The sequence below is a fragment of the Ctenopharyngodon idella genome, chromosome 23, assembly GCF_019924925.1.
Source record: "Ctenopharyngodon idella isolate HZGC_01 chromosome 23, HZGC01, whole genome shotgun sequence".
In the NCBI taxonomy this organism is placed as follows: domain Eukaryota; kingdom Metazoa; phylum Chordata; class Actinopteri; order Cypriniformes; family Xenocyprididae; genus Ctenopharyngodon; species Ctenopharyngodon idella.
The window spans coordinates 4,387,501-4,409,214 of record NC_067242.1 but is presented as its reverse complement, the minus strand read 5'-3'; the positions used below and the strand labels follow the sequence as shown (position 1 = coordinate 4,409,214).

General features: G+C 36.5%; 1 protein-coding gene across 1 annotated transcript in view; it reads right to left on the bottom strand.

Moving 5' to 3' along the window:
* Nucleotides 1–470: 470 nt before the first annotated feature.
* Nucleotides 471–21,714, bottom strand: part of fars2 (phenylalanyl-tRNA synthetase 2, mitochondrial) — a 168,397-nt gene continuing 147,153 nt past the window's right edge. Inside the window, exon 7 of the mRNA XM_051881524.1 lies at nucleotides 471–1,903. Coding sequence (XP_051737484.1) covers nucleotides 1,765–1,903 — 139 coding nt within the window. The 3' untranslated portion in view covers nucleotides 471–1,764. The remainder of the gene's footprint in view (nucleotides 1,904–21,714) is intronic.

Genomic DNA, 21,714 nt, shown 5'->3' with positions numbered 1-21,714 from the left:
ATTACTCCAGTCTTCAGTGTCACATGATCCTTCAGAAATCATTCTAATATGCTGATTTGCTGCTTCATATTTTTTTTCAGGATTTGATTTCATTTTATTTGAATTAGAAATCTTTTGTAACATTATAAATGTCTTCTTTACTGCCACTTTTGGTTAATTTAATGCATCACTGCTGAATAAATATATTCATTTCTAAAAACAAAAGTCTTACTGAACCCAAACTTTTGAATAGTACTGTTTTAATAATTTAATTCCAAAGTTCACAATCTGGACAATGATGCAAAAAATAATTTTCATGATTTGTTATCACAAAATATTTCCCTTGTCAAATCAACTTATGATGTGGTTCAGATTACATAATATTTTGCGTTTCTGTTTCTAAACCAATCATCTTCATTGTATTAACTCAAAATTTTGATTTTCAGTGAACTCAAAATGTTAAGGCAACTTACTTTAAGTTAAACCAACAATTCTTTTTTACAGTGTGTTTATTATGTTTACAGCTGTGACACGCAAACATGTTGCTATAGTCATAATTTCACTCAACAATCATAAGTCTGATGAAGTAGGAGTGACTCCTTTTTTCCATACACACACAAAACCACAACTTATGGGATATTAAATGAAAAATAATTCCAGGTACTCCCAAAAATCTGCAGCATTAGTATGGCTATTGGAGTATATAATAAAGGGCACGTCGACATAATTATACCTGAACACAGTTTTATTTTCTACCACAAATGATGATCTGTTAGCCTCCCATTTGCCATTTTACCGTGGAGTGACTTTGAGAAAGCTTTTCATTATCTTGCTAATTTCTGGGCAGCAGCTCATTACAGGCTACCTCATATCTTTCTTAAGAAAACACAAATCTAGAAATAAGAGCTCTTGTTTTCTGCTTATCATCAGGCTGGCATGGATCCAGGTGTGTAAAAGGCCTCTGACATTTGTGTTAAATCTGGCTGTTTGTACCATTATAAAGCTAGAGTCAGCCTGCGGTGTGGGAGTATGTGCAATCAGGCCTAGAGAGGTTATGATGACCAAAAAGGTCATTTCAAGGTCAAATCTTGCAAATGATAAAGGAAAGTTTGCCCCAAATTACAATTCTGTCATTATTCACTCCCCCTCTTGTCATTTCAAACCTGTATTCTGTTTTTTACCTTTCAGTTTCCACACATTTACAGTTTATAGTGACTATGTCTGTCAAGCTTCAAAAATGTACCATTAAAGCTGGGGGGAAGTATCAAAAAGTAATCATATAGAGTACAAAAACTGAATTTTAAAAGGATGGTTCACTCCAAATAGAAAATTCTGTCATCATTTACTCACCTTCGTTTAACACTAGTATGACTTGATTACTTACACAAAAAAGATCAAATGAAACTCAATGCTGACAAATAACTGTTTGGTTACCAACATTCTTCAAAATATCTTATTTTATGTTCGGAAAAATCAAACAGATTCAAACAACACAAGGGTGAGTAAATGATGACAGAACTTTCATTTTTGGCTGAACTATGCCATTAGTAATGTTGTTATTTGGAAAAGAGCTGCATAAAGATTTTCCAACATTCTGCTTAAGGGTTTAGAAGAACAAGATGGTGAGTAAGTAATGACATTTTGGTTCGATTCTCCAACTATGTGCAGTTGTAGCTGCTTTAAAAAGAGTTTCCACATTTTATTCGTTGCCACAGAGAGATACAACTACATCTGTGAATCTCATCATAGAAGGTGGAACATCATCATGTGGGTTTTTGGGAATGTTCAGTATCTTCCCTGCACTCCGAGCTCTTTTTCGGCTGCCTGCTCAATGGCTGTGTGGATAATGCGCACTTCTTCCTGGGACAGGGTCCTCTCCATGTGACGATACTCAACGCGGTAACAGTGGCTCATTCTCTTCGTCCTAGGAGTATAAAAAAGAGAAAAAGATCATCTTTATTTGCTGTATTATTTTTTATAAAACAACAGTTCATTGACCATGAATAACCAAAATATGTTCCATAAAAACAGCTGCTATATTTAAAGTCTTCTGAAGAATAGTTTTGTGTGATGAACAGGCAGAAATTTAAGTCGTTATTGACTGTTGTTATGAGATTTAAGTTGTTTTTATCTTCCTCTTTCAGTGAGCTGTTCAACACTAAAACCAGATCCTTGAGTCATTGAGTTATGAACTTGAGAACTGGATCAGTCTGATTCACGAACCAATTATTCAAATCGGTTTTGTGAACTGTATCAACCAATTCATTAAAAAGATCAGACTCAAAACAACAACAGCGTTCACTCATTTGATTCTCGAGTTGAACTCATTAATCTGGCAGTTCTGGAGTTTATAGCTCAAAGGAGGGGGAGATTATTAATGAAAAATGACTTCAATTTCAGTCTGTTTCTCGTGTCAGTTGCACAACCAGGCTCATAAAAAAAAAAAAAAAAATGTGCCTGTGATGACATTTCAGCAAAATAATAATACATTGCTTTTTGCATGTTTCATGAAAAAAAAAAAAAAAGAAATGAAATGAGCAGTGTTGGGGGTAAAGCATTACAAGTAACGTGAGTTACGTAGTCAGATTACTTTTTTCCAAGTAACTAGTAAATTAATGCATTACTTTTAAATTTACAACAAAATATCTGAGTTACTTCTTCAAATAAGTAACACAAGTTACTTTGATTTCCCATTTGTTTCATTTTTTGTTGATTTTTTTTTATTGTTGAACTTTCTTGTCTGAGTTGCGCCCTCTACTGTACAGGCGTGAATTTGCATTTCCTTCAGCCTGAGGCTTATTCATTTCTAGGGTGTGAAAAGGGCCTTTACATTTGCCAAAAAATAGAATAAATTTTTTTGTTAAAAAACAAACAAGCAAGCCCAGCCCAAATGGGAAAAAGTAACGCAAAAGTAATGTAATGTATTACTTTCCATAAAAAGTAACTAAGTAACGCAATTACTTTTTTAGGGAGTAACACAATATTGTAATGCATTACTTTTAAAAGTAACTGTTCTGTTTATGCAGTTTTTCTTTGACTACCTTGTGAATCAATGTACACGCGCACTCTTCTGATGACGAAATTCGCGTCACGCGCACTGTACGCTGACCCTTGTGTAAGCGTAAAAAGTGCAGTACACTTTGGGCTTTATTTTGCATGTTGGAATGTTTGAACCCAGACCACTACGGGTTTATGGAAGTCCATTTACTAACATTTTTTTATATCTAAGCCCATATATATTCTATTTACGAAGAAAGTGTAAAACTCTCGCAGTTCAAAAAGCTTACGCTATGTCCTACGCCTTCCCTATTCAACTCACGGAAAAAGCTTAACTGATGCGAGGCCAGTTCAATTTTTTTTCGTAACTTGAATATGGAAGGCGGTCTGGCGGAAGCTAGATATTTTACTTCATAACTTGTTAAATATGGATATTTTTCTTACACAAATGCATCGCTTCGCTTCAGAAGGCCTTTATTAACCCCCCGGAGCCACGTGGAGTACGTTTATGATGGATGGATGTGGATGAAAGCACTTTCTTCAGCTCATACTCGTTGATCCTGTTCACTGCCATTATAAAACTCGGATGCGTCAGGATATTTATTAATATTTCTTCGATTGTGTTCATCAGAAAGAAGAAAGTCATATACACCTAGGATGGCTTGAGGGTGAGTAAAGCTTGGGGTAATTTTCATTTGAAAGTGAACTGATCCTTTAATGTATAAAACAACGGAGCTGTGCACTCTGGGTTATGGCTGCAATAAATTTGACCTGCCACAAGATGGCACTGTTTTTGACACTTTCGACAGCTTTTGATGCTTTGAACCTTTTCCAAAAACAATCAGAGAAAAGATTTAAGCAATTAAGTATTTCTCGCAAATGTTTCAATCAAGTTTAGCTGTTTTAGAGAATGTTTACTCATTTTCAGCCTGGTTTTAAACATTAACTATCTGCAATGTCAATTTTTCGTGTGTGGAAAAAGCGGCAATTAAACAAAACTAAACTAGCCAATCAAATTTCTATTCACCCATCCTCCACCCATGTACGCACATACACACATTTGAATTTTCAACACACAAACGCACACCTTTATTTATTCTCATTCTCTCTTGCTTTCTCAATATGTCAGGAGTGTTCACAGATAGATTAATAACCAATTTAAAAATTATGTAAAAATAAAAACGCCATTAATTAGCGCCCTCTCATGGTATGCACAGTGCGTACGGCTGCAGGCGCCACTGATGTGTTCCACAGAAGAAAGTAAGTCATATAAGTTTGGAACGACACAAGGATGAGTAAATGATGACAGAACGCTCATTTTTGGCTGAACTATTCCATTAGTGTTAGTTTAGTTGTTGTACTGCAGATATTTCTGCACAAATAAGTTATACAACAGTGTATGTGAGGTCAAGCTAATACATAGATCAAACTTGTTCAGGGAGCTGCCAGTCAACAAACCCTCTCTCTCACATACATGCAGTAAAGCCTCGTCTCAGGGGAGTAGCTGGATTAACAAAGAACAAGAAACTACAAAGTTTTCACTTACACAGCGCTCTCCAGGGAGAAGACCAAAGTCAAGCATGATTCCTTTTTTATTGTGCATGCTGTATGTAAGCAAGACTGCAGAAAATGAAGAAAAAAGCCAAGGGTTTGGACTCCTTATAGAGCAACGAAGTGAAACAAAATGGCTGACAGGCAACTGCAGCAAAGCAGCTGCTGGGATTCCAGTGCAAATCAACGGGGAGTTGCGAGGCTACATCGGATTCACTTTGCCGATATTGGATTTGCAGTCAGCAGGCCTGGCGCCCATTGGGATGTAAACTGACATAATAATGCATCAGAGGAGCACGCTAAGAGCCAAACAGCTCCAAGATGCTTAGTGTTTTTGACTGAAGGCTTTTTTTTTTTTTGAAATTCTACTCTTCTCACAATCTGAGATTGAGAGGATGGTACAAATGAAACAAATGATCATACATTTTACATTGTGTCTATGCATATGCATATGTTTGCTTTGACTCAAAAACGTACATTATTAATGTATTAGCAGCATCTAAATGGTAAACATTTTATGTATGAACAACTTTAAAGATGTACAAATCCTCTTAGGTTTGTCGAATATTGAATTCATAGAAATAATAAATTGATTTTACTGTAGTTAATCAATAATATTCATTAAAAATATATTTAATGCATTTACCTCATTTATAATGGATGGTTACACTTTATTTCTATGGTCCACTGTAGACATTCTACTAACAAGAACTTTTGTTACATGTCAACTAAGTCTTATTAGAATTTTAGTATACTGTTATGTGAGGGATCGGGTTAGTAGAATAAGTTGACATGTAGTTGCAAAGTTACTTATGGTTAGTAGAATGTCTAAAGTGGACCACCGAAATAAAGTGTAACAGATTCATTTCTGTGTGATTTCTGGTGCCGTATTCAACTAGTTATTAAAGGGGTCATGAACTGCATTGTTTTATAATGTTTCCTGGGGTGCACTTTTAATGTTAGTATGATTTTTACTTCAAAAATTGTCATAATTTAGAAATAAAAGGCATTTTTCCTACTCTGATTTTAGCCTCTTATTTGAACGCTCTGTTTTAAGGGGCGTGTCTGCTGTGAGACTTCAGTGTAAACACCCACTGCTGTGATTGGCTAACATCTTTGCATATGAAATAGCTAAGTATTACTCTCTCGAAAACTTTTAGCACGTTTTTACTATTACAGCTCTCAAGGTTAACTAATCGTGAAAAGTGTTGAATATAGCATTACATTTAGATATATGGCATTATATTTAGATCGTGGCATGAAAGGTTGCAGTGATGAACATTGTAGCCGATCACAGACATGTTGTTGAGCACATGAATGCAAGGAATATCGTCATTGCAGCTCGATTTCTGCATACTAACGAATGCTTTCATCATAACTAACAGTGCAAACACAATGTAAATAAGAGGTTTGTTTATTATAAAGGGATTTTTTCCAGAACTCAGTCACTGATAAAGACGCGCTGTTTGATTGACAGCTCCAGCGATTGTAAAGGGAGCGTTCTTTGATCGCTTTATATATATAATTTAAGCACATTTTAAATAATGAATATTTTCATCCTACTAAGAGAAACAATGTGACTTTGACTGTTTAGTCACTGGTTTGATTTACTGTCTTTTGTCGCACTATTATGTAATAAAGAGGCACATTCCACAACGAGTCGTTATCTAAGCTTGGTTACAGTAATAGCTGTTTTTGGACTAACAAGGAAGATTTTAGTTCTGAAACTTACAGGATATTCTTATTGTATAGTGGCCTGTTATGTCAAAAGCTCAAGGAAAATTGTATATCTCAGTTCATGACCCTTTTAAGGAATTAATCACTGTAAATTATCTTCACTGTACATTTTTTGGGTTCATTTTAAGCCAGTTTCAGTGTTTCTGTCTTAACGCGGGCTCAGTATTGGCCTGCTCCTGCATCAGCATCACACGCATGCGTTGTGCTGCTCACGTGACCAGAGCTGGCCAATACTGAGCCGCCGTTCAGACGTAAACACTGAAGCTCTGCAATGAAAGCAGTGTAGCAGTGTAGCAGTATGACATTGGACAGACAAATTTGTTGAATAAAGCTGTTATTTTTTATTTGTTTTAGCGCACAAAACGTATTCTCATTGCTTCATAATAATAAGGTTGAACCACTGCAGTCATGTCGACGGTTTTAATGACAACTTTAGTACTTTCTGGACCTCAAAAGGTGCAATGTCATTGCTGCCTAAGTGTGGATCAAATACCTTCAGATTTCATTAAAAATAATTAATTTGTGTTCCAAAGACAAAAGAAGGTATTACAATTTTGGGTCGACATAAGGGTAAGTACTTAATGAGAGAAATTTCATTTTTGGGTGAACTAACCCTTTAAAAGTAAAGGTTTTATTTGGCATTGATGGTTCCATGAAGAACCTTTAACATTCACAAAAGGTTCTGTATAGTGGAAAAAAGGGTCTTTAGATTTTTGAAATGTTCTTCATAATAAGAAAAAATTTTTTTGGGGGGCGGACCTAAAATGGTTATTTATGGCACTGCTGCAAAACCCCCCCTTTTGGAAACTTTATTTTTAAGAGTGTAAAGGTTAAAGTGTAAATGCAGTGGTTCTCCCTGCATCTCAGTATCAATACAGCCTCTCTCACAGTGAAGAAACTAAAAATAACCTCCAGATGAGTGTGATCCATGAGGAAGCTCATCCGTAACTGATTGACACATAAGGAATGATCATACCTGGTGATGTGTGAGGAGAGATAATTAATCAAACCACAGTTAGTGTGAACAAAGACAGAGTTAAAGGGAAAGCAATTAACGTAAACCCCAGAACAACTGAAAAAACACTGATATAAATAGACTGCTGTTAAAAAAGACAGCTATGAATATATCTGTGAAACGTGACGGCTTTCTACCCACACATGCTGTGGAAAGCGATTCTGCGAACTTGTGGAACCGTCGGCTGGCGCGCAGACGCCGTCTAACAGCCAGTGATCTACTGTGAGAGATCCACAAATGCAAAGCCTGACAAGTTTTAGGCTATCACCGGCTGCCACTGGGACATGGAAGCTTTCACGCATCCCAAACAGCCAAAACAGATAATTGGATAAAGTGATTTTTATCCAGCACTAAAATCATTCCCTGTTTATCTCTCACATCAGCATTATAGGAAAGAAATGCTTATCTGGGAAGCTACTCCAAACTAGGAGTTAAACTCCATCTATCCATCCATCCATCCATCCATTCATCCATCCAATCGTCCATCCAATCGTTCATCCATCCATCCATCCATCCATCCATCCATCCATCCAATCGTTCATCCATCCGTCATCCATCCTTCCATCCGTCCAGTCCAATCATCCAATCCAATCATCCATCCATCCATCCATCCATCCAATTGTCCGTCCGTCCGTCCGTCCATCCGTCCGTCCGTCCATCCATCCATCCATCCGTCCATCCATCCATCCATCCGTCCATCCACCCATCCATCCATCCATCCATCCATCCATCCATCCATCCATCCAATCGTTCATCCATCCGTCATCCATCCTTCCATCCGTCCAGTCCAATCATCCAATCCAATCATCCATCCATCCATCCATCCATCCAATTGTCCGTCCGTCCGTCATCCATCCTTCCATCCGTCCAGTCCAATCATCCAATCCAATCATCCATCCATCCATCCATCCATCCAATTGTCCGTCCGTCCGTCCGTCCATCCGTCCGTCCGTCCATCCATCCATCCATCCGTCCATCCATCCATCCATCCGTCCATCCACCCATCCATCCATCCATCCATCCGTCCATCCATCCATCCAATTATCCATCCATCCGTCCGTCCATCCGTCCGTCCGTCCATCCATCCATCCATCCGTCCGTCCATCCATCCATCCATCCGTCCATCCACCCATCCATCCATCCATCCATCCGTCCATCCATCCATCCAATTATCCATCCATCCGTCCGTCCTTCCGTCCGTCCGTCCATCCATCCAGTAGTTTAATTGACATCATCACCATTTATTCAAATACTGTAATAACGCAATGAAACATGCCAAATTGAGTGACAATTTTTGGCCAGGCTGTCATACAAAGAAATTATGAACATATGCAAAAACAAGAGAGAGCCAATAAAATATTAATAACTGATTACTTTGTATTCAATGTATGATTTTCCCTGTGAGTTCTTTTTGTTTTTCTATGCATTTTTTTTGCATAAAAAAAAAAACCTGTAGTAATTTGACAAAAAAAATGTTTTGCAAAATAATTTTGTCAGATAAATACCTGAACCAAGTTTAGTGTTTTGTTCTTCCCTCATATTTAAAATATTTGAAAAATTCTAAAATATTTTCCTCATATTTTGATGGTTTAATTGAACTTGTAGTGTGGTTAAAAATAGATGTCAAATATTAAAAACAAAACAAAAAAAATAAATTAGTGCTATATATATATATATATATATATATAAAATATTAATCAAGATTAATGATTTGACAGCACTAATATGTATATTTTAATATATTTATATACACACATATATATATATATATATAAGTGCTGAAAATAATCGCATCTAGCATAAAAGTTTGTTTACATAATATGTGTATATATTATTACATTTATATAATACACACATACACACGCACATATATAATATAATATAATATAATATAATATAATATAATATAATATGATTAATCGATTTGGCAGCACTAATATATACTATATACAGTATATATATATATATATACACACACACACACACACACAAATAAAAATGTCAAAAGCACAAAGTTATTAAAACTTTAACAAAAACTGACAATATTAATAAATATTATAATAGTTTATAAATAATACTACAATAACACTGATATTGGCATGTTGTCACATTATGAGGTAAGCTGGAATTGAACCTACCGTATATAGCCTATAATAAAGTTTTCAGAAAAATCACAGCGTTAACAACAGCACTGGAGGACAGTATTCGTAATGAACTTTGACTCTGACCTTAATTTTTTATTGAGATACAGCTTTTGTGACAACTTGCCCCATATATTTTATGACCAGAGCATAATTTATCTGGCACAAAAACAATAACTCGAACTAAACTTAACATAACTACAACTAGAAAAGCCTTTAACTAAATATTACACTAAAAAAGATGATGCAAAATGAAGCACGACACATCGTCTTCCGGGCTGCAATGAGTAGTTGAGTCATTTTTGAACCATTTCATTTGAACCAACCTAATGACACAATTACGTAAAACGAATCACCCTTCACAATGTTTCATATGAGAGAGAGGATATTTTAGGAGGATTTTGTTACATTCTCTCAGCTAAAGCCGCAGGCGTAGTGCAATCCAATATGTCACAGTATGTGTCATACAACGTCGCTACTTGCCAGAAAATGTAGCTTGTTACTGGACAAGCTACATTATTATGAAAACTGAAGTTAGTAGCGTCACTATTTTTAGCTAGTTACGCTGAAGGACATGACAGTGTGTAGCTAGCAAAGCTAACAAGACCCAAAAGAAAAGCAACAATGTTGAACATCAGCCATCACATCACCTTTTTCTTCATTACTTTCAACTTCAATCATTCAAAAATATGTAGTGAATCAATTAAGATGATAGATTTTGAGCTGCCATGTTATTTCCGTTGCGGTTTATGGTTTATGCATAGCTTCCTCTGTCTCTTCGGCTCTGTCTGCCTTGGTAAAAAGAACAGCTGACATTTTCAGTGAACACACAGGTGTTCAATAATTCAGTGGCCACAGAAGGCGAACAGTGATCCAAACACACACAACAATTCCATTTTATTGGAGCTGACTCTGTTTTATTGCCTGGCAAAATTTGGTGTGGGAGTCGGCAGGTGCAGTTATTCATACAGGCTTTGCCGCGAATGGAAAGGTGTGTGTGACAAACTGCAACAAGGCACATAAGAGAGAGAGAGAAAAAAACAAAACAACAACAGCAGCAGCACAGATATGAAATCTATTCTGAGTGACAGAAGAAGAACTGAACCTTAGAGATAGCGGGAGTGCGTCTCGGAGCAGACGTTTGTTAGCTGTTTATGATCAAATTGCTGGAACCCGACTTCATTTGACATTGACTGAGGATTAGTTTTATCAAACAAAACTTTAAACAACCTCTCGGTGCAAGAGAAGACAGAAAACTCATCTCCAGTTTCTTGTCAAAACTGGCAGTGCAATATATTTTCTTGATTAATTTGCCAGAGTTTGAGCTAATGGCACCAAAAAATAAGATTCTTTAAACAGTAATTTTTATATCGCAGAGTCATGCGAACATCTATTTTTGGTTTATTGTTAGTATAAGTACGTTTTTTACATGGCCAAGACTGTTGGGTGATTTTTCCAACCTTTAATTAGTAATGTTAATAAAACCCAGAGCAAAACTCCCATGAAGCCATAGAGATTTATTAAACAGCCTTGGTAATGTGATAAATTAAATGCTGGTTTGCTCATTTGCAGCCCACAGTTTTAATGTGCAAATATACATAACTGACAAAAGTACATAGAACTGAACAGATTTTGCCTTTGCTATCCTTTCATAGCTGTAACTGAAAACTGGTTTTCCACGCTTTCCAGAAACCCTTACTATTCAATATGAAGGTCACATCCTAAACGCTTTTTAGCTTGGTGGGGCCAAAGCTAGTGTTGTCAGTACACCCTGGATTTAATTCAACAAATGTATAATATTCTAGCACTTAGTATGCCCTTCATAATTTTAAATATACTGCTCTGACCCTTCTTGGCACGGAGTGTACAAGTTCATGACAAATTGTCACATCTGTCCTGTTTAACTCCTGGATTATGAGCTCCTTAAATGCCCTGATCTTTAATGGGGAGTGTTACTCAACTCGTCTCTACAGAATCCCCCATAGGCGTTTAAGAGTGTTAAGATCGAGAGCAATACATGTCCACAGAAGGTTTTTCACCTTGGGAGAATGCATATTCTCGTTGTCATGTTGAAAAAAATACCCAACAATGCAGGGAATGAGGAAAAGGTAACATCTTCTGTTTCAAGTTTGTGTATTAAATTACACAGTGGTGTGGGAATTCATGACAACATTGATAAAGCACAACTCCCTCACACCTTCAGCACTCATACATCCCTATATAAGAGCTTTACTACCACTGAACTTTACTGTGGGAACCAGGCACTTCTCACTGTACTCCTCCTCTAGCAACACCATAACATTTTGGATGCTGTTAGATCCAAAATGATTGATTTGGTCTCATGAGACCAGAGTATTGATTCCCAGAATCTATATTTTGTAAATATGGGCTTTGGAAATGGCTAACTGACTTTATTGTGCTTTGGCTACAGTAGGTAGTTCCAGTGAGAACAACAACCATGCATGTCCTTTCTGCAGACTGCATCTTACTCTGTGAGATAAACAGTCACTCTTTTCATAGCTTTTGCTGGCTCTGAGACACTCGCTTAGTATTTCTCCTGCTCTTTGTCTAGCAAAAAAATCCCTCATCACTAAATGAAAGCTTAAAATGAAGGCCTGATTATTTCAGGGGCCTTGTCACAAGTCCATTGTTTTTGAATTTCTGTGTTACTTTTGCTATATTTTCACACTTAAAACAATGATTTGGTCATCCTCTTGTACCACTGCCCTCTTTTGTGCTAAGAAATAAGTCTCCTGACAGTTCTCTCTCAAGTGCTTCCATTGTTGTCAGCATTAAGTCTGAGAATGATTCAGTGGGCTATATAACACTTTTAATTGTCAAGAAAATACTTCTCTTTAAATGTTTTGGTTCAACATACTTACCTGTTGATCAAACATTGCCTTAAAATTACACCAGAAATTTTTTTATTTTGTTTTATTTAGTAACTTTTAGGAGGGTGTACTCATTTTTGCTACACAACATTTTATCACCTTGATAAGAAAATCTTATTTTCCTGAATAATTTTGACATGTTTCTTTGGTAATTGATAAAGCAGACTTGCTGGAACATTATATCTCTAAAGAACTCTAACATGTCTTCTAAGTAATTGAGTAATTGCTGACTTTCAGAAGTTTCAGAGGGGGTGTACTCATTTATGCTGTGCACTATATGAAGAAAGTGTAAAACTCTCGCAGTTCAAAAAGCTTACGCTACGTCCTACGCCTTTCCTATTCAACTTACGGAAAAAGTGTAACTGATGCGACGCCAGTTCCGTTTTCTTCTTAATTTGAATTCGGAATGCGGTCTGGCAGAAGCTAGATATTTTACTTCATAACTTGTTAAATATGGATATTTCCTTTTACACTAACGCATCGCTTCGCTTCAGAAGGCCTTTTATTAACCCCCCCGGAGCCATGTGGAATGTGTTTATGATGGATGGATTTGGATAGATGCACTTTCTTCAGCTCATATTAGTTTGGTAATGCTTACTGCCATTATAAAGCTCAGATGAGTCAGGATATTTATTAATATTTCTCTGATTGTGTTCATCAGAAAGAAGAAAGTCATATACACCTAGGATGGCTTGAGGGTGAGTAAAGCTTGGGCTTATTTTCATTTGAAAGTGAACTAATCCTTTAAAGGGTTAGTTCACAGAAATTTACTACAGTTAAATCTAGCAGTTTAATCCAAGTCTTCTGAAGAGATCAACATGCTTGTTTGATGCGTGAGAACCAATCAGGTTTATTTTTTTTTGAGTCACGCAAGTTGAGCTTCCGTTTACCATATTTGATGTGCTCTATGTTTATATGTAAATCAGTCTAAATTAAATCTGTTCATCATACAAAGTGCTTGTATAAAGCGTCAAAGTTTTGTTGTTGTGGACTTTCATTTGAGGGACAGAAATCACTAAGGTTTCATATAAAATATCTTCATTGGTGTTTTGAATTTGAATGAATGTCATATGGGTTTGGAACAACATTAGTGTGAGTAATTAAGAAAATTAACATTTTTGGGTGAACTAAAAGACCCAGTCCCAATTTGTTGCAACTGAGTGACCAATTCTTCAAAACCCTTTTGTGTTTCATGAAAGAATAAAGGATGAAGGTGAGTAAATAATGACAGAATTTTATTTTTGGTGGAACATTCCCTTTATTAACTATTCTGGGTAATGCTAATTTTATCATACATTTTGCGATACTAGGCTTTGTTTATCACGTCACTGTAAAGCTGCTTTGACACAATCTGCATTGTTAAAAGCGCTATATAAATAAAGGTGACTTGACTTGAGTTGACTTCAATTGACTTGACTTGACGTTTTCATCCATTTCACAAAATTCCACAGATTTCCACTCACATCAGCACAAAAATGTGGAAAAAGTGTGCAAATTCTGTGGATGCCTGATACGGATGTTTCAATAGTCTTTTCTTCCCTATTGTGACATATATCCGAGTGAAACGGCTTCCAGAATAAGAACAAATGTAGGACGGGGCTTAATTTTGTCCATGGGGAATTGATTGGATGGTTGTGGTTTGCTATTGGTGGATCTCATGTGAGTGACAGGTTGCCCCGCCCTCGTCATCAGAGAAGAAAAGAGATGCTGCTGTGAGAGGTACGGGAAGTTATTTTGATTCAAGATCACGAGGGCACGTGAATTAAAAATTGTGATATGCACGCATAAATCATTTATAATGAATACTGCAATTTTTCATTAAAAAAAACAAAACAAGAATGGTCAATTTTGATTTCAAGGTGACTTTAAGTATGACCATCCACCACAACTTTAAGTTACAAAACAGATAAAGCCAGATAAAGTGCACAGAAGAACATTTCAGAGGTGTTATTTCATGTTTAAAAACATATGTTTTCAGAATATCAATTGTGCTGACAGTGGATGTGAATACAAAGGAACAAAGAAATATATGCTAAAGTAAAAAAAAAAAAATACGCTTCACATCCTCGGAGCACAGCAGAAAGCTAAAGGCCATGGTGACAGTGAGCAGTGTTTTTCCATGTCTTCTAGGCTTGCAGGTTCTGTCACTGTGAGGAGCTGTAATATCGGGGCCTCATTTTTACTGAGGTTTCAGCATGGCCTTTGCCTCTCCATCCAGTAATTGGGAGCAGTTTTCCAAGACAGTGCCTGACTACATGGTGCAATTTAAGAGACACAGGACAGACACAGCATGACTTTTCTGTTCTGAGCTTAAAAACCACGCCAGCTTTTGTTAGACATCTAAAGACAGAGGTAAAAGTATGCTTTTCCTTTATTTTTATTTTGCAGCCAAGTCCGCTGCTAATTCATTTTAATGGATTTGGTTTAGGGGCCTCTGTGGTCCCGTTTAGAAAAATAATGATTCAGTCTCTGTACCAAATTTGCATAAATTTGCATCTTATATTTGTTTTTAGTTGTCTCTTTGTTCCGATCTTTTCATTTTCCGATCTACCATTTTCATAAGTGTATGTCAGAGTCAGTTGTAAACTGGGGCCGAACATCTGATTAAATTAACTGAGAATACAGTTCGTAATAGAACTAAAGCTCATCTCAAGCCCTGATTTATTTCTCTTCAATATATCAGCAACATCACATACTCTTAGAAGAAAAGGTTCTATAGAATCTTAAAGGGTTCCGTGAAGCACTTCATATAGAAGCTTTTAGGGGTTCCATCATGGAATCATTTTATGGATTTAGTTAATTAATAAATTAATTAATGTTGGTTTAATTATTTTTTATTTTATTAAATTTTATAATTTAAACAGCTCATAAAAACCATACACTGTAAAAAAAAAAAAATATGGACGTAGTGTCCGTGACGTCACCCGTAGGTTTCTGAAGAGCGTTTTTAAAGCCAAAATGGGGCCGTTGCCATCTTGGCAGAGCGTCATAGTGTGTCACTCCCAGATAAAATGGACAAAGAGGCGGGACATGGTTGGAACTGAGGTGCCTGGTTGCTGAAACCATGCCTGCCTAGCTCGATGTGATCAAGTTAGCTCAGGCTAAGAGCTATCTATCTTAGATACTATCTAAAATATAAATAAAGATAACAAGTTATATCATTTAAAAAAGTTCTAAGGGTTTACTCTCAATCTACAGTGTCTTTTTTACGATATAGATGCTCCAGCAACAGTAATATTGTATTTTGTGTCGGGTGTGCAAATGACAACACGTAAAATCAAAACCGGACTTCATACCTTTGTAAAGAAATAGCGACTGGGAGATAAATCCAATTCGTTGCACTTGGGTAAAATGTCATGAGCGTCCATTGAAAAACAACACTTTTTGTCCATAAAAAAGCACTTTTTGTCCATAAAAGCATTAAATCCATGAAATGGACTGATATATTGATATATTGTCCATTGTTTGTATCACATTTCTTCTGAACGATCTGCTCTCCATCATTGTTCAGGAAATTATGCAATCTGAGCACTGTTTATGTTGTAAAACTGTATACGATTGTATACATTAGACTCTCACAAACAAACGAGCCCACGTCCAAAGTATAATTTTTCAAAATAGTGCAGCAGTTTTAGTTATAATATCCATAATATCTCTTGAGAAGCATATTCTCCAGCCATTGTCATTGTAGTAAATCTGACGGACAAAACTTTTAGCCAATGCCAAGACGATCCAACAATTTGTGTTCTGTTTATCTTCCGCATGTGTACACAATTAGTTGGAAGTAGCTGAGGTGATGACGCAGACAGCAGCGGCAATCCACCTGTCACTCAAGTGGCCACGCCCTTAATTATGCAGAACTTTAAAGCTTAATATAATTTAAATGGATGAGTTATAAAAAAAAAATTCACCCCCCCCCTCACAGTTGTCATGAGGGGCAAAATTAGCTGTATAGACCAAAACCACAATTTGATCCAGGCTGTAAACATGTTTTCTTCTGCTGTAAAGTTGGGAATTTTAACATGGGGGTCAATGAGATTCTGCTCTCTTTTGGAGCCTGTCCCTAGCGGCCAGTCGATGAATTGAAGTTTAAGTCACTTCCGTATTGGCTTTAAGAGAAACTGGGGGAGGTTGCTGCTTGATAAAAACACTTTATCAGAAAACTGAAATAACCTGTCAAACATGCAAGTATTATGCAATCCTTTAAAGTCCCCCTGTGGTGAAAATCAAGTTTTTAATGTTGTTTATATGTCTATGTGGTGTTTTTAATGTGCTTTAAAAAAACAAAACAAAACAAAACAAAAAAACATGTGCAAATTCATAAGTCAACACCATTGCTGAGTATTTTCTCCTGAAAACTGCAGTGATCTAAAGACAGTCTCAAAAACGTGGTTTGAAATCATTGGTGTTTGACATCACAAACTACTTTGTAACCAATCACGTTAACATATGATCGTCAACAAGTGGATCTCTGAGCGAGTGGAGGTGGGGCTTATTTGCATATTCATAGAACCGCGTATACTAAATGAGGCAAGGGTGTAGAGTTACATTCAAGCTATTTTAAGGCATTTAAGGCAATTTTTGAAGGACAAACATGTTTAAATATGTCATTTTGGTGATCAAAGATGAGTTTTAAGGGATAAAATTATTGACTACAGGGGGACTTTAAAACATCTCTCATTATATAGAACCGTTTTGGCTTAAAGTGTTCTTTAAAATTGAGGACTCTATACAGAACCTTTTCTTCTAAGAGTGAATGGGATATTTGGGCCATATCAAAGTCTATAACCTGAACGTGGTCTTCTATCTCTTCGGGAGCCTTCAGTAACCTCTTGTAGCATATATCTTATATACAGACAAAGCTCACGAGCCACATGCTGCCCTTGAGCTTTTATTTGTGGCCTATGTGACAATCACAACTAAAAGAATCACAAACATGCGGTCTCGTCTTGTTAATATCATTTGAAGCAGCTGTTTTTGCATTAATGCAAGAATGATGAATAATCCTGTCATTTGCTTTGTAAATAAAAAAAAATAATAATCATAGGAGATTAAGCAACTTTAATTTGTATTTAATACTAGATCGTCATGGTTATTTAATATATAATTTAAAAGAACAGTTCAACTAGTGGAAGAAATTGGAATTTTTTTTTTTTTTTCAGCAAGGATGCATTAAATGAATCAAACATGATGTTAAAGACATGTATAATGATACAGATTTCTATATCAAATAAATGCTGTTCTTTTGAACTTTCTATTTATCAAAGAATCCGGAAAATAAATGATCACAGTTTTCACAAAAACATTAAGCAGCACAACTGTTTTCAACATTGATAATAATCAGAAATGTTTCTTGAGCAGCAAATCAGCATATTCGAATGATTTCTGAAGGATCATGTGACACTGAAGACTGGAGTAATGATGCTGAAAATTCAGCTTTGATCACAGGAATAAATTACAGTTTACTATATATTCACATAGAAAACAGCTATTTTAAATTGTAATAATATTTCACAATACCACATTTTTTACTGCATTTTTGATTAAATAAATGCAGCCTTGGTGAGCAGAGAAGAGACTTCTTTCAAAAACATAAAAATATCTTACCGACCCCAAACTTAGTAGTGTATATATTAGTTGAACTGAAAAAATGACAATGTCTCATGCTGCATGTCAAGTGGAAGATGAGAATTTCAGTTCAAGTAATGAGCAACTACACATTCAGGAGTAGAGTTTCCTTCATGGAAGCCATTTCTGGGAGCACGTCTACAGAAAATCCCATGACAATCAGCTGATTTTCAGAAAGGCTGAAATGATGAAACATGACACTCCCTACTGGTTAAAGCTCTCAGAAGGAGGGAGAGGAGCAGACAGAAAATCCAGTCAATGGGCTGCTAATGATTTTAACCAGGGAGTGCCGTGAACATGCTAACAGCGCCAGCACTCAAGCAAAGTGACTTCCCGTGGAAAAAGAGATAGGCCTAATGTTTTATCAAATGTGCAAGTTTTCTCCATTATGAGTCTCCACATAACAAAAAGCTCAAACTAAACTAAAATAAAAGAAAATGCTCAATGAGGGGAAAACCAGAAAACAGCACTTAAAAGGGAAAGTGCATTTCTTTTTTTCTAGTGAGCAGCCTGTGTAGATGGATTTTAATGTGTATTCTTGTTTCTGACACGTATTTACAAGTATCTTTTGTAGAGAATCTCAGAATACACTGCGCTTTGAGTTCTGTAATGGTGACAAATTGACAGAAATGACAATTATAAATATAATTATTATATTGTTCATCATTTAATCACCCTTTTTACCAACACTAATTCATTTTAAATGGTTATATGACATTTTTTAAAAGTATTCCATGTAGTCTCTCAACCAATATGTCTTAAAAACTGAGTACATATAATTATATGAAATAATTATTTTTAATATTAATAAATGTATATAATTTAATGGTATCACTTTACAATACACTCAAAATAGTTAATTGGTTTGAGTAGGACAAACTTAAATTAAACAAATTAGTTCAGTTAAATTAGCTGTTATGAGTATTTAGGACTTGCTTTTTCTTTCAAGTTCACAGAACTAACATATTTTAAGTAAACTGAACCGTTTCATTGTTTTGAGTTGTATGAACTCTTTTCTTTTTAATTTAGGTGAACTAAAGTTTAACCAAAACTGGGCTGGGATTTCTATTTCCCAGCATGCTTTTCCCGTGGCACTCGAACGGCAGAGTATATGCTAAAATTAAGTGTTTTTTTGTGCCTCTCAGTACTAAATTGAGTTTTTTTTCGCTGCTTATTGTGCTTAAACAGTCAAATACACACAAAATAATGTCAAAATGCCAGTCTTGGCGAGTATTCACGTAAACACAGTCAGTTATAAGTGAACGTAAACAGTAGAGAAAGAAACCGCTTTAAGTGACAGCAGCCTAATATAATGCTGCCAAATTATGGAATAATAATAATATTGGCCTGTGAAAATGCTGAATGGCTAGTAACTTTGGAAAATCACTAGCCACAGTGGTTGGTGAGCAAAAAAGTTAATGTGCACATCACTACTGACATCCCACCTTCAGTCACTCCTCAATAAACGCAATGCCACAACTATTGCCCACTAAGAGGATTTAGCTTTGACTTTCATGGCCTCTGATGAAAAGGCAGACTATGAAAGAAACAAGAAGACATTCTTTTCATCAAAGGCATGACAGCTTTTTTCTCCACCAGAATGGAAGGACTGAAGAACTGAAGAAATCAATTTGCATTCCATTAAGAGTTCCAGACTTCAGCATCCAGACCCGCAGCAGACGAACCTCTTGTCTGTACTAATCCAACAACTAATTTATTTTCTAATCATACCTGACAAAGAGGAGGGTTACGGAGAGCACCTCTTGTTCTATGTGTCGTGAAACCGGACGTGCGGCTGGATAAGGGCTATTTCAAGGATACTTGGGAGGTCATGTTTGGTTGAATGTTACATAAACACAGACAGGGCAGCACTTCACTTCTCAGAGAAGAACAATAGTCCTTGTAGTAGTCTTGAACCCATCCCTGTTACATAAGCTGAGGAAGAATTTAAGTGAGAACTATTAAACTATTTTTAATGCACAATCGCATTCTTATTTTGGTACACATTATTAATTTTTCTTGAACCACCCAGAAAAAATATTTAGGGTCAGAATATGTAAATGTAGTGAAACAATTTTCAATCATCAACATAGTAGAATTTCTAATGGGCAGTTGAGGCCTAATGGTTAGACAGTCGGACTTGTAACCCGAAGGTCATGGGTTCGAGTCTCAGTACCAGCAGGAAATGCAGGTGGGGGGAGCAAGGCACCGAACCCCAATCTCTTCCCGGGCGCCGCAGCAAAAATGGCTGGCCACTGCCCCGGGCGTGTGTTCACAGTGTTTGTTCAATACTCAACTTGGATGGGTGAAATGCAGAGCACAAATTCCGAGTCTGGGACACCATACTTGGCTACATGTCACCTTACTTTCACTTAATAGTAATTTGTAATAGTATTTCTAATGAGAATTCTAATAGTATTTCCTTCATTTCCCACTGACACATCTTACCCCGAAGCATCTGGCACACTCTACCCCACTGCTACTATATTGAAAAATCCTGAAAAAAAATCACTGTCGCCTTGAAACGCACAGCATTATTCAATGTGTTGACGTAATTTCCACAGGGCGGTACATATTAAACAGCCCCTCCCCTTTTTTCATTTATATCACAGCTCAGCAAGCTGTTGAGCTTGATAAAGCCTCAGTTTCCTCCTAATCTCCTCCATATCGCTTTAAAATGTAGCATTCTGTGCAGAATTTAAATGGGTCCAATACGTTTTATGGTCTGCACCAACTCGCGCATATGATCCACTCTGTGCTATAGATAACAGTAAGGCTAATATATGCTTATAGATAACAGTAAGGCTAATATATTTATACTAAAAGCCAAAAAACGTCAATTTTGATTTCATGGTGACTTTTAAGATAATTCACAGCTAATCTGTAGTCAAATCTTTTACATACTGTAGCATCACACACTGGCAGTTAAAATGCCCCTATTATGCTTTTTTGGATATTACCTATCCATATAGTGTGTAATATAGCTGTTTTTGAATGAAAAAAATCTGCAAAGTTTCAAAGATCCAAGTGCAGGTAAATGGAGTTATTTTCTCCCAATATAAAGAAGCAATTCTGAACTGCCTGAAGCAAGTTGTCAGTAATTCCAGTCACTACATAGGTTTGTAACAAATTTGCATAATGCCCGCATATGTTTTTTACTGGCTGACCGTGAATCTACTTTGCCCTGCCCTCAATCATTGTAGTTGTAGCTGAAACTGGAAGAGTTTGGTTCGTGTTGTTCATGTTGAGAAGACGCCGTTTTCTGCTGCCAAAGCAAATCCACTTTAATGCACTTCCAAACGATGAGGACTCGCGCTTGAACTGATACGATAAAACTGACACCATCATTACTGTTCATATCACTGTGTGTATCAAGTGCTGAGGAAGATCCGGAGCTAAAATTTAGATATGGTACTGGTTTTTGACATGCGCAGTAAGTGGTTGATTAATCACAACAGACTGGGCCATCTGACCAATCAGAGCAGAGGCTCTCGGAAAGGAGGGGTTTAGAGAGACCGGAGCTTTATCGAACTATTTCAGACACAATTTCCAAATATACTTTATGGTAAAAATGGCCAGTTTGCTAGATTATTAGAGTGGCACATCTTACCCCACTCTTGTCTACTTATGATTGACTTTTTTCGCCAGCCCAACCAGTCTGGCACAAAAAACACACAGACCTTATACTCTGCTCCAATTCTGCACTCTGCTCTGATACGTGTTCCTCATCCACATCAGAAGGGACAAATAAAAAAGAGACCGTATTCATGAGACA